The 10,663-nt window shown below is 54.9% G+C and overlaps 3 protein-coding genes across 3 annotated transcripts; 1 reads left to right on the top strand and 2 right to left on the bottom strand.

The window, feature by feature from the left end:
* Positions 1 to 2: 2 nt before the first annotated feature.
* Positions 3 to 608, top strand: GUITHDRAFT_82793 (hypothetical protein; the record flags this gene model as incomplete). Its single annotated transcript, XM_005818730.1, has 1 exon — positions 3 to 608. A coding segment is annotated over one exon (606 nt), but the record flags the coding sequence as incomplete, so codon positions are not given.
* Positions 609 to 1,972: 1,364 nt separating this feature from the next.
* On the bottom strand, positions 1,973 to 4,891 carry GUITHDRAFT_149059 (hypothetical protein; the record flags this gene model as incomplete). The annotated part of the gene is made up of 12 exons (XM_005818729.1): positions 1,973 to 2,053; positions 2,110 to 2,163; positions 2,790 to 2,863; positions 3,144 to 3,223; positions 3,271 to 3,311; positions 3,357 to 3,449; positions 3,770 to 3,824; positions 3,870 to 3,910; positions 3,965 to 4,123; positions 4,360 to 4,440; positions 4,550 to 4,609; positions 4,805 to 4,891. 12 exons carry the CDS (start codon positions 4,889 to 4,891, stop codon positions 1,973 to 1,975), a joined length of 906 nt encoding a protein of 301 aa, XP_005818786.1.
* Positions 4,892 to 8,459: 3,568 nt separating this feature from the next.
* GUITHDRAFT_149058 (hypothetical protein) lies at positions 8,460 to 8,825 on the bottom strand (the record flags this gene model as incomplete). Its single annotated transcript, XM_005818728.1, has 1 exon — positions 8,460 to 8,825. The coding sequence occupies one exon, from the start codon at positions 8,823 to 8,825 to the stop codon at positions 8,460 to 8,462; it is 366 nt and encodes a 121-aa protein (XP_005818785.1).
* Between the last annotated feature and the right edge of the window lie 1,838 nt (positions 8,826 to 10,663).

Below are 10,663 nucleotides of genomic sequence, written 5' to 3'. Positions count from 1 at the left end.
TGGAGAGGCATGGGGAGCACGCGGGGGTACAGGAGGCAGCATGCAGGGCGCTGGCATCTATAGCTTTCTGTTTTTCTTTTCAAGTTGAGGTTGTGAATGCAGGAGCCATTCATGTGGCCGTCGGGGCGATGGAGAGGCACGGGGAGCACGCGGGGGTACAGGAGGCAGCGTGCGAGGGAATTGTTTCTTGGACGTTTTATTTTTGTGAACATCAGTTGAAGGCCGGGGAGGCAGGGGGGATCGAGGCTTCCGTCAAAGTAATGGAGAGGCACGGGGAGCACGCGGGGGTACAGGAGGCAGCATGCAGGGCGCTGGCGAGCATGTGCTTTTATGTTTTGGCAAACAGAGTCAAGGCCGGGGAGGCAGGGGCAGTAGAGGCAGCAGTCGGGGCGATGGAGAGGCACGGGGAGCACGCGGGGGTACAGGAGGCAGCATGTTGGGCGCTGGCGAGCATGACGGCTGGTTCCTTTGTCAATCGCAATCGTTTGCGTGCTTGTGGTGGTTTGGTCGTTATCGATCGGGCTATTCAGTATCACAACCTTATATGGTATCAGAGATTTCTTGATGAGTGTATGTTTGAGGTGTCAATTGACAAACAGGACATGTGAAAGTGCTCGCGTTTATGTCAATCTTTTTGATCCTGTAACTTGCAATTGTCAGATCACATAAACAACCATATTTTTTTCTTCTGGAACACAACAAGAGGGCAGGTTTTCGCCAGGTCATGAAGCTCTGAATGAACCTGTCACGTGTACTAGAACAGTTCGGAATGAACGTTTGTCTATTTACCACTTTAAATGTGCGACAAAAAGGTTGTTTTTATTGTGTGCTATCTTGGCTCCTGGTGTAAACTGTGAAGACTCTGACCAAAGTCTCAATCCAGTAGCGGAGCATAGGAATGAATTCGATTGTTCAGCCTTATTCTCTCTCTCTCTATGGACCAGATGTGTTGTATCCTCGACTCATACCGGACGCCCTTGGACGTAGCGTAGGGAAACAAGATGACGATGCCGGACAGCTGCCAGAGAGCATGGTGCTGATCTGATGAGTGTGTGTGCTTATTAAACAGAGATCCCGAGATCATCTGAGCTCAAGGTCTTACACAAGGTTGTGTATACAACATATGGTAGCGAATTGGTTCACATTCCAGCTTTGATTCAGAATCTCAAACGATTCCAAGAATGATTTCAGCAAACAAAACAAGCAAACTGTTGAAAGTGAAACGATCATCTGAGCTCAAGGTCTTATGCAAGGTTGTGTATACAACATGATGCCTTGTTCTTTCTGCTCTCAGAGGCGGAGAGAGGGGAGAAGAGGATCGAAGTTGAGAGAGACCGTCGAGTTCCCTGGCTCGCTAGAGCTGGATCCATCTGATCTCTCTCTCCTCTGGCTTCAACTCATCAGGCCCTGGGCTCTGCCCACTAGGCTGCTTCTCCTCCTTCCTCCGACTGTCTGCCCGCGTGAAGTCTAGTAAGTGATCGTAACGCCTCTGACCCTCCTGAGACTTGAGCTCGAGAAAGTCTTGCTGCTGCTGCTGCTGCTGCAGCTGCTGAAGCCATGCCAATCCGACTTGGGGATGGAGGAGCCGTGGGAGAGCTCGGGAGAGGTCTGGAGCTCGGCTCCTCCTCTTCCTTACCATCATTACCTCCCTCCCCTTCATCGGGCTCTACTCCTCGTCCTCCTTCTCCGCTTTGAATTCCTCCTTCTTCTCCCTCTTCCCTCGCTTCTCGCCCTCCTCCCTCGCTCCTTCTCCTCGCTCTCCTCCTCCGCCAATCTTCCTCCTGTATTCATTCAAGCTGTAACTTTTATCGATTCTCCACCCTTGTATCTGCTTCATCCAGCTTCCCCTTCTTGCATGGCTCCCAGTGACCATCATCCACTCATCGCCCTCGTCCCCAGGTCCCTCCCCCCTTCTCCTCGCCTCCCTCCCTCTTGCCTCCTCCTAGACTTCACGGTCGCCGCTTGCTCTTCATCATCGCAGCAGCAGCAGCGCCAGCACAGCCGCCACCGCTGGCACCGTCACGTTGTCGTCCCCGAGACGACCAGGGAGGACCTGAGCTGGAGCTCAGCTGGACTTCGAGGGCAAGGTGGAGAAGGGCTGGTACAGACCTTGTCTAGGGGGATGAGCTCGACTGCAGCGCAGAGAAGGGAGATGAGGATGACCTGCAGGAGACGTCAAGGAGGGAAAGGGGGGGGAGAGGGAGGAGACCAGGAGAGGGAGGGAGGAGAGAGGAAGAGGAAGAAAGAGAGGGAGGAGGGACAAGGAAGAGAGGCGACAGGGAGCAGTGACAAGAGTCAGGCAAGAGCGGCAGGGTAGGCAGGCGAGGCTGCAGGGAGGAGGAGAGGCGACGAAAGAGAGGAGGACAAAGTAGGAGCACAGAGCAAGAGATCAGGACCAGGAGGTTCAGATAGATGAGAGAAGAAGACGGCGCGGGGGAAAGGTATTGGTGGAAGGAAACAATCAGGGAGAGGAAGGGGATGGGGGAGGTCAGGGGAAAGCTGATGGGTAGAGAGGAAGGGGATGGGGGAGGTCAGGGGAAAGCTGATGGGTAGAGGGAAGTGGGGAGGGGGTGGAGGAGGTAGTGGTGGGGAGAGGAAGTGGGGAGGGGGTGGAGGAGGTGGTGGTGGGAGAGGAAGTGGGGAGGGGGTGGAGGAGGAGGTGGTGGGAGAGGAAGTGGGGAGGAGGTGGAGGAGGAGGTGGTGGGAGAGGAAGTGGCGGAGGGGGGTTGTGGAGGAGGTGGTGGTGGGGCCCCCGGGTAGGGAGGATGTAAGGGAGGGGGAGGATTTACCTTATCATAAACTTCCGTCCCTTTGAAAGAGAGAAGGCCAAAGGCATTGAACCACAAAAGTTCAGCCATCATGACTGAGGAAAAAGAGCCAAGGGTGAGAGGAGCGTTAAGCAGAGCAGACGTGACAGACAAGTCGCAGAGAAGAGGAGCGAGTGTATGGGAGATGAGATGAGACGATGCTCTGGTGGAGCTGGAGCAGGTAGAAAGGAAAGTTGGGGAGTTGAGTCGGAACCAAGGGGAGTAGGAGGAGGAGCAGAGAGAGGATCTGATGGAGAGAGAAGAGGAGAGGAGAGCAGGAGGAGCAGGAGCAGGAGCAGGAGGAGGAGGAGGATGGTAGGCAAAGCTCGCAAATACCAACGGATGCCCCGACGACGAATCCGAGCGACCCGGCGATACTCTTGCTGTCACTCCAGGGCCACTTGACTACTCCCCACCTGCCCTCCCTCTCACTTTGACAAACTCTAGAGCTGCAACTCCTCACCTCCTCCCAACAATGTCCGCCAGTCCATCCCCAGCAGCCATCTGCCCCCCTCTCAGCTCACACAGGGCAGGAAGAGCAGGCAGCACCTGCGTGATAGCCGTGATGCTCATAGCTTGCTGCCAACCGCCGACAACTCCCCACAGAAGGACAAGAGTGTAGATCAGCGGTCCCTGCATGACCTGCGGCATGGTGGTTATTCTCCTCCCTCTCGCTCACCGGCTGACTGATATCTCGACCCTTCTCCCTCCTCACCGTCGAGTTGCTCTGCATCTTCTCCTCCCATCCTCCTTTCTCACCCCATATATCCTCCCTCTCAACCACACAACATCTCGCCATCCTTGTCTCTTCTCTCCCTCCACTCCCTCCCTCCTCTCCCTCCTCCTTCTCTCCCCTCCCTCCTCTCCCTCCTCCTTCCCTCCCCTCCCTCCTCTCCCTCCTCCTTCTCTCCCCTCCCTCCCATCTTCCCGCCTTTCCTCCCTTCTCCAGCACAGCTTCTCACCTCTTCTGACCTCCCTGACCGAGAGATTGCTGTGACCAACCCAGAGTCTCTTCGTCTGCATCATCACATCAGAACGCTGCTTGCCTACTGCCCTCTCTACCTCCTCCCGTCACTCTCCCCTCGACCCTCCTCCTCTCCGGCCTGAGTGAATCCAAGTGCCGACAATGTTCTTCCTACTCCTCCTCCCGCGCTCACAAGGCGCAGAGCGTTGATGGTCGGGACTGCAGGGAGCTCGTCAGAGTCGGCTGCGGACTGGACGGAAAGACCGATGGAGGCGAGTAGAGGAGCTGTGTGCGAAGAGGAGAAAAGAGGCCAGGTCAGGAGGAAGAGAGGTCCACTCCCGCAATGAACAATCTGACAGACAACGTCATCTTCGTCTCCGTCTCTAACTTTGTCATCCCGCATTTTCATCATCATTAAAGTCTTCCTGCTCCTCTACCTCAACAATCTCCTCCTCACCCCAAACCCCTCCTGCTGCTGCTGCTGCTGCTGCTGCTGCTGCTGCTGCTGCTCCTGCTCCTGCTGCTCCTCCTCCTCCATTTCATCATCATCACCACCACCACCATCACTTCTTCCGGGTAATCACGAACCTTGCGCGACACTTTAGGGTCGATCATCCCATACTTGGCCAGGTTGCTCCAGATCGCCAGCCAGGCTCCTGCTCCAACAACCTTGACACAAACATCACCACAACCTCCAACAGCACCTCTCACATCCTCGTCTGACACTCACTCCCAACATAGTGCAGGCGACATCTTGAGCAAGAGGATCAGGCAGGACCTGCGCAATGGAGCTGGCGATGTTTTCAGCCCATGGAGCAGCCACAGGCAGAGAGGACTTCTATGTCAGCGTGAGCGTGTCAGCGTTCCAAGACGGTCAGAGTAGAGTAGCATACAAGTCGTGAAAACAAGTTGCGTCTTGCTGGTCGAGGGTAGGAGATCTGCTGCTTTATCGCGGTCCTTCTTCCTTGTCCTACATTGTATTTCTGCTCACGTCAGGAGAGCTAGGAGGATGGAGATAGAGCAGCGCTCTCACCGAGAGGTTGGTGAACGCCTCGCATGCTGGGTCCAGCACGCACAGAGCGAAGAGCAAGGTAAGGATCAGCCGTCCGTTCCCTGACATGCTCTGGTAATCCGCACTCGGTCTGTAGAGAGAGAAAATGTTCACAAGACAACCTTCCTGTTTGTTCGGACTTGAAGTATCCGTCATCATTTCGTACGCTACATCGTCATCGCTACATCGTCATCGCTACATCATCATCGCCACTGCCCATTGGATTCTTCGATCCGCGTTTTCACATCACATGAAACCTCAGGATTCTTACTTTCGCTTCATCGATTCCTCGGCACAACCTCTCCTCTCAACCCCATCGCACGAACATGTCTTGAAGCTGTCAAGCACTCTTCTGCTCTTGTTGTCTCCTCCTCTTCGCACTTCCTCCCTCTCTTCCTCTTCTCGCTCTTGTCCGACTGATCGTCTTCTCTTACCTTTAAACCATCGTCGGCCTCCTGACTTCTATCCTGCGCTGAGGCGGGTCGGCTCAAAGTGAATCGGCCCAGGCAGGCCGGGCCGTGCCGTGCGTCCGGGAGTACGGTCCGTCCGTGTCACGGTCACCCTACCGGCCCCGCGGCTCAGCCCCGGGCTCTCAGTTCAGCCTCAGTAGTACGGGGGCGGGGGGTGGGCTGGGGGGCGTCCGACTTGAACGCATGTCCAGGGCGGATCTTTCGTCAGCCCGCAAGCGACATCGCTGGCATGGCGCGCAGTTAAGTGAATGTCCCGGTCCCGCGCGCAGTTAAGTGAAGGTATCAGCTCCCTTCAACGGTTTGGGGGACAGCAGCGGCGGCAGGATTGGGTTTAGTTCTCGCTGTCTTTTCTCTTCTCGCCGTTTGGCCTGTGCGACAGTGTCAGGGTCAAGCCTCCTCGACTCTCCTGATTGTCCTCGTACTGATTTTTAACTTAACTTTGAATAAAGAGAACGCATGTAGGAACTTGGCCCTTGAATCATGAACTTTGAATCATAAAGACTTGTAGCAACTTTGAGTCATAAAGACTTGTAGGAACTTTGAGTCATAAAGACTTGTAGCAACTTTGAGTCATAAAGACTTGTAGCAACTTTGAGTCATAAAGACTTGTAGCAACTTTGAGTCATAAAGACTTGTAGGAACTTTGAGTCATAAAGACTTGTAGCAACTTTGAGTCATAAAGACTTGTGGGAACTTTGAGTCATAAAGACTTGTAGGAACTTTGAGTCATAAAGACTTGTAGGAACTTTGAGTCATAAAGACTTGTAGGAACTTTGAGTCATAAAGACTTGTGGGAACTTTGAGTCATAAAGACTTGTAGCAACTTTGAACTTTGAGTCATAAAGACTTGTGGGAACTTTGAGTCATAAAGACTTGTAGCAACTTTGAGTCATAAAGACTTGTAGCAACTTGAACTTTGAGTCATAAAGACTTGTAGGAACTTTGAGTCATAAAGACTTGTAGCAACTTTGAGTCATAAAGACTTGTGGGAACTTTGAGTCATAAAGACTTGTGGGAACTTTGAGTCATAAAGACTTGTAGCAACTTTGAGTCATAACGACTTGTAGGAACTTTGAATCATAAAGACTTGTAGGAACTTTGAATCAGAAAGACTTGTAGGAGATGGAGAAGATCAAGCACGGTTTGACAGTGTAGTTGATGTAAACAAAACCAACTCAATTTAGAACACTAACACCACTCTTACTGCGCACAGGATGAGAGGGTAAGAAGAAAGAAGGCAAGAAGAAATACGGTAACTAGGGGTTGAAATAAGGAGTATCGAATAAAAGCATCCGTGACGTCCCGTTCTTCATGCCAGATGAAGAAGGAGAATTCATCATAGGCAACAAGATGAAGGCGATTCTCCTTCAAGCTTGCGATCCGTAACTCCACAATTAGTCAACGTCCCAAGAATTCCCAGTGCAAGTATGAATGACAACACGACCCCATATAAAGATCTGATACATCTGATCTAGAGCGACTTCACTGTTGTCTCCTTCCCCTCAGCAGCATCGCTGCCCCCTCCGTCACGTCCTGCGCTGACACGTTCCTCCGCAGCCTCCCCGTCGTCAGAGCTCCCTGCCCTCTGGCGCGCTTGCGTGCCGCGATGATGTTGCTGAGGCAGAAGGCCTCCTCGTTGATGCTCGTCGGGGGCTTGGAGGTCGCTGGCCGCGAGCAAGGGACGAGTGCGGCAGAGAGCCTGAGCCTGGGGCGAGAGGGGGAGGGAGAGGATGCGGCAGGGAGGAAGAGGGCGGAGGGGTCAGGGAGGGAGATGCTGAAGGAGGGCTGGGAGCGCATGGGAGGGGAAGGAAGGCCCCCCGGAGAGGAGCAGCAGGAATCAAGGTGACGGAAAAGCGAAAGCTGGAGATGTTGAGATCCGTACAGCGCGGAGAGGATTGAGGGAGGCAGGTAGGGAGCAGGATACACAGGAGCGAGCTTCTCGGGGTTTTGAAGAAGGCGAACAAGAGAGAGCGAGCTAAAAAAGACACTCGAAATCGCGCCAGTTGGGATCTGAGAGATGCGGAGGTCAAACATGCAGCGCCTTCGGGCCCGCGTCCCGACGTTTCTGCTGGGGGACAAACAGACCGATGGGCTTGACTGAAAGGCGAAGAGTCTTGACGCTAGTGGTACTGCACTCTCAGAGTAGGCTGCTCCTAGAGTTGCTTGACCCTTGTCAAGCTGAGATCGACCTCTGCGAGCTGATCGAGCTGGCGCTAGTCCCCTCTGATCCTCCTCCAACGGATGAAGTTGGCTGGTGGGCTCGGAGCGGCCTCGTCTCAATGTGCGATGTGTCTTATACCAGACCCTCGCACAGGGAGGAGAGAGGAGAAGAGTAGGCTTGCTCTACCGTCACACCTCATGCGGACTCCTGAGCAGCAGCAGCAGCAGCAGCAGCAGCAGCAGCAGCAGCAGCAGCAGCAGCAGCAGCAGCAGCAGAAGCAGAAGCAGCAGCAGCAGCAGCAGCAGCAGCAGCAGCAGCAGCAGCAGCAGCAGCAGCAGCAGCAGCAGCAGCAGCAGCAGCAGCAGCAGCAGCAGCAGCAGCAGCAGCAGCAGCAGCAGCAGCAGCAGCAGCAGCAGCAGCAGCAGCAGCAGCAGCAGCAGCAGCAGCAGCAGCAGCAGCAGCAGCAGCAGCAGCAGCAGCAGCAGCAGCAGCAGCAGCAGCAGCAGCAGCAGCAGCAGCAGCAGCAGCAGCAGCAGCAGCAGCAGCAGCAGCAGCAGCAGCAGCAGCAGCAGCAGCAGCAGCAGCAGCAGCAGCAGCAGCAGCAGCAGCAGCAGCAGCAGCAGCAGCAGCAGCAGCAGCAGCAGCAGCAGCAGCAGCCAGCCCGATGAGAGTCAGGTATCAGCTTGTGAGGAGCTGTACGTCTCTACTTCGATGTCGGAGGTCAACACGCCCGTCGACCAACATGGCAGCCGAGGGCGCCGAAGGCTCGGCGGCGATCGAGTCGAGTCTGCAGTCAACCTCCTACAAGTCCCTTCCAGCACACGCGCTGATGATGCATGCTCGTCTTGGTACATCTCGCCGGGAGCTCAGCGCTTGTGATTGTGTCATAGCAAACAAGGTTCCATACGCGCGTCCTCTCTTTACTGATCTGTACAAAACCAAATCATCTCTGGTGCCTAAGTTACCCCCTCCTCCTGCTCATCATCATCACCTTCTTCTTCATCATCTACCACGTCCTCTTGTCTTTCTCTACCTCCTCCTCTTCCTCCTCCTTTACCACGTCCTCTTCCCTGCCCTCCAGCAGCATCGCTGCCCCCTCCGTCACGTCCTGCGCTGACACGTTCCTCCGCAGCCTCCCCGTCGTCAGAGCTCCCTGCCCCCTGGCGCGCTTGCGTGCCGCGAGGATGTTGCTGAGGCAGAAGGCCTCCTCGTTGATGCTCGTCGGGGGCTTGGACGTCGCTGGCCGCGAGCAAGGGACGAGTGCGGCAGAGAGCCTGAGCCTGGGGCGAGAGGGGGAGGGAGAGGATGCGGCAGGGAGGAAGAGGGCGGAGGGGTCAGGGAGGGAGATGCTGAAGGAGGGCTGGGAGCGCATGGGAGGGGGAGGGAGGGAGGGAGGGAGGGAGGGAGCGAGCGAGCGAGGGACCAGAGTAGAATATTCCGAAGGGGGCGAGAGTCTTTTTAAAACCTCCTTAAAACCAAAAACTCGATGCGGAGGTCACGTGCGGGGAGGGGTGGGGTGGGGGGGATATCCTAGTGCCAAGAAAGGGGCAGGAGGAGGCTGGTGTAAAGGCCTCGAGGACAGTCAGCCTTGCGGGCCATGCGATACCTTGCGACTGGCTTACTGGGTCACCTTGCGACTGGCTTACAGTCCGATCACGTTTGCAGTGGGTCACCTTACACGTACGTAGAGGGCTTTAGGCACTGGCTTGTGAAAGTAAACTCAGAGCGACAAACAAAGATTCGATAGGAGCTCCTTTCCTTCTCATTGTTCCTGACTTTGGGGGGGGAATTGTCCTGCGCGCAGTTAAGTGAAGGTATCAGCTACTGATCTTTAACTTAACTTCCGACCGAGTAAAGACTGCGCATTCTTATTGCGTATTACCAATACCCGCAGGGCGCCTTCAAGTGCATCACACCGTGATGGAACGTATGCCAGCCGTGCCAGTCAGATAGCGCCGAGTTAACAAAAACTCTCCTGTAAACCAAGACGACTGACGTGTCAAGGCGGCCAATGTAGCGTGTGGGACGAAGAGGGGGCTTTCCTAGCCGTCTTGCTAAGGTCCTCTCATGTCTGGATGCTTGGGTTTCACATCCTAGCATACAGTCTATCTCTCATGTGCTCCTTAATACTGGTTTTGTGTGCATTAAACTCGGTCTTGAGCAAAAACTGTCTTGTTACAACTAAGGTCGATGTGATATCTGCGTGACTTTGGACTAGTACAAGTCTAACAAACTTGTGTTCCATCACACCGCCGGCCCGCCACGGCCCGGCGGTGTACAGCCGGCCCGGGGCCGGCGGGCCAATAAGGATTTACAGCCAGTGACTCAGTCGGACTCGTATTGAGCGGATAGGAGGGCAAGCCGCGGGCTACTAGAGGCTAGTGATGACTTGAAGGCGAGTCAGGAGGGAGCTGAGGAGCTTGAAGACACGGAGGCTACCTCGCAACACTCAGTAGCTGTCGCACGACGTCGGAGATCACCACGCCCGTCGACCAACATGGCAGCCGAGGGCGCCGAAGGCTGACGATCGAGTCGAGTCTGCAGTCAACCTCCTACAAGTCCCTTCCAGCACACGCGCTGATGACGCATGCTCGTCTTGGTACATCTCGCCGGGAGCTCAGCGCTTGTGATTGTGTCATAGCAAACAAGGTTCCATACGCGCGTCCTCTCTTTACTGATCTGTACAAAACCAAATCATCTCTGGTGCCTTACCCGTGATCTGCACTCCTCTGCCTCCTGCGTCGCTGGGAGGAAGAGGGTGGAGGGGTCAGGGAGGGAGATGCTGAAGGAGGGCTGGGAGAGGAAAGGGATAGCGGAAGGGGAGAATACTAGAGGAGGTGGGCAGAGCCTCTTGACCTACGATGAGTTGGTTCATTCATCTCTGTGCAAGAGTTTGAGAGATTCTTAGACTGCAGGTTGTACCTGTGCATAACTGTTCCAGGCCGTGCTTCGATCCCTACTGCGATCGCCTTTGTCTTCGTCGGGGTTTTCATATTCTTCATTCCGATCCTTGGCTGTGTGGGAGCGATCAAAGAGCGTCCGATGATTCTCTACCTGTATATTTGCCTCAGGCGCGGCTGCAGCTGCGATTTCCAGCGACAATTCTGTCCGGGACCAGGGAACTGTGCTGGGTGGCTTGAGAGATTATCACACTGAATTCGACTGCAAGACCTTGAAAACATTCCGCATCGCAGCATACTGGGTGCCTTC

Source organism: Guillardia theta, assembly GCF_000315625.1.
Source record: "Guillardia theta CCMP2712 unplaced genomic scaffold GUITHscaffold_273, whole genome shotgun sequence".
In the NCBI taxonomy this organism is placed as follows: domain Eukaryota; class Cryptophyceae; order Pyrenomonadales; family Geminigeraceae; genus Guillardia; species Guillardia theta.
This window is presented reverse-complemented; position numbering and strand designations above follow the sequence as displayed.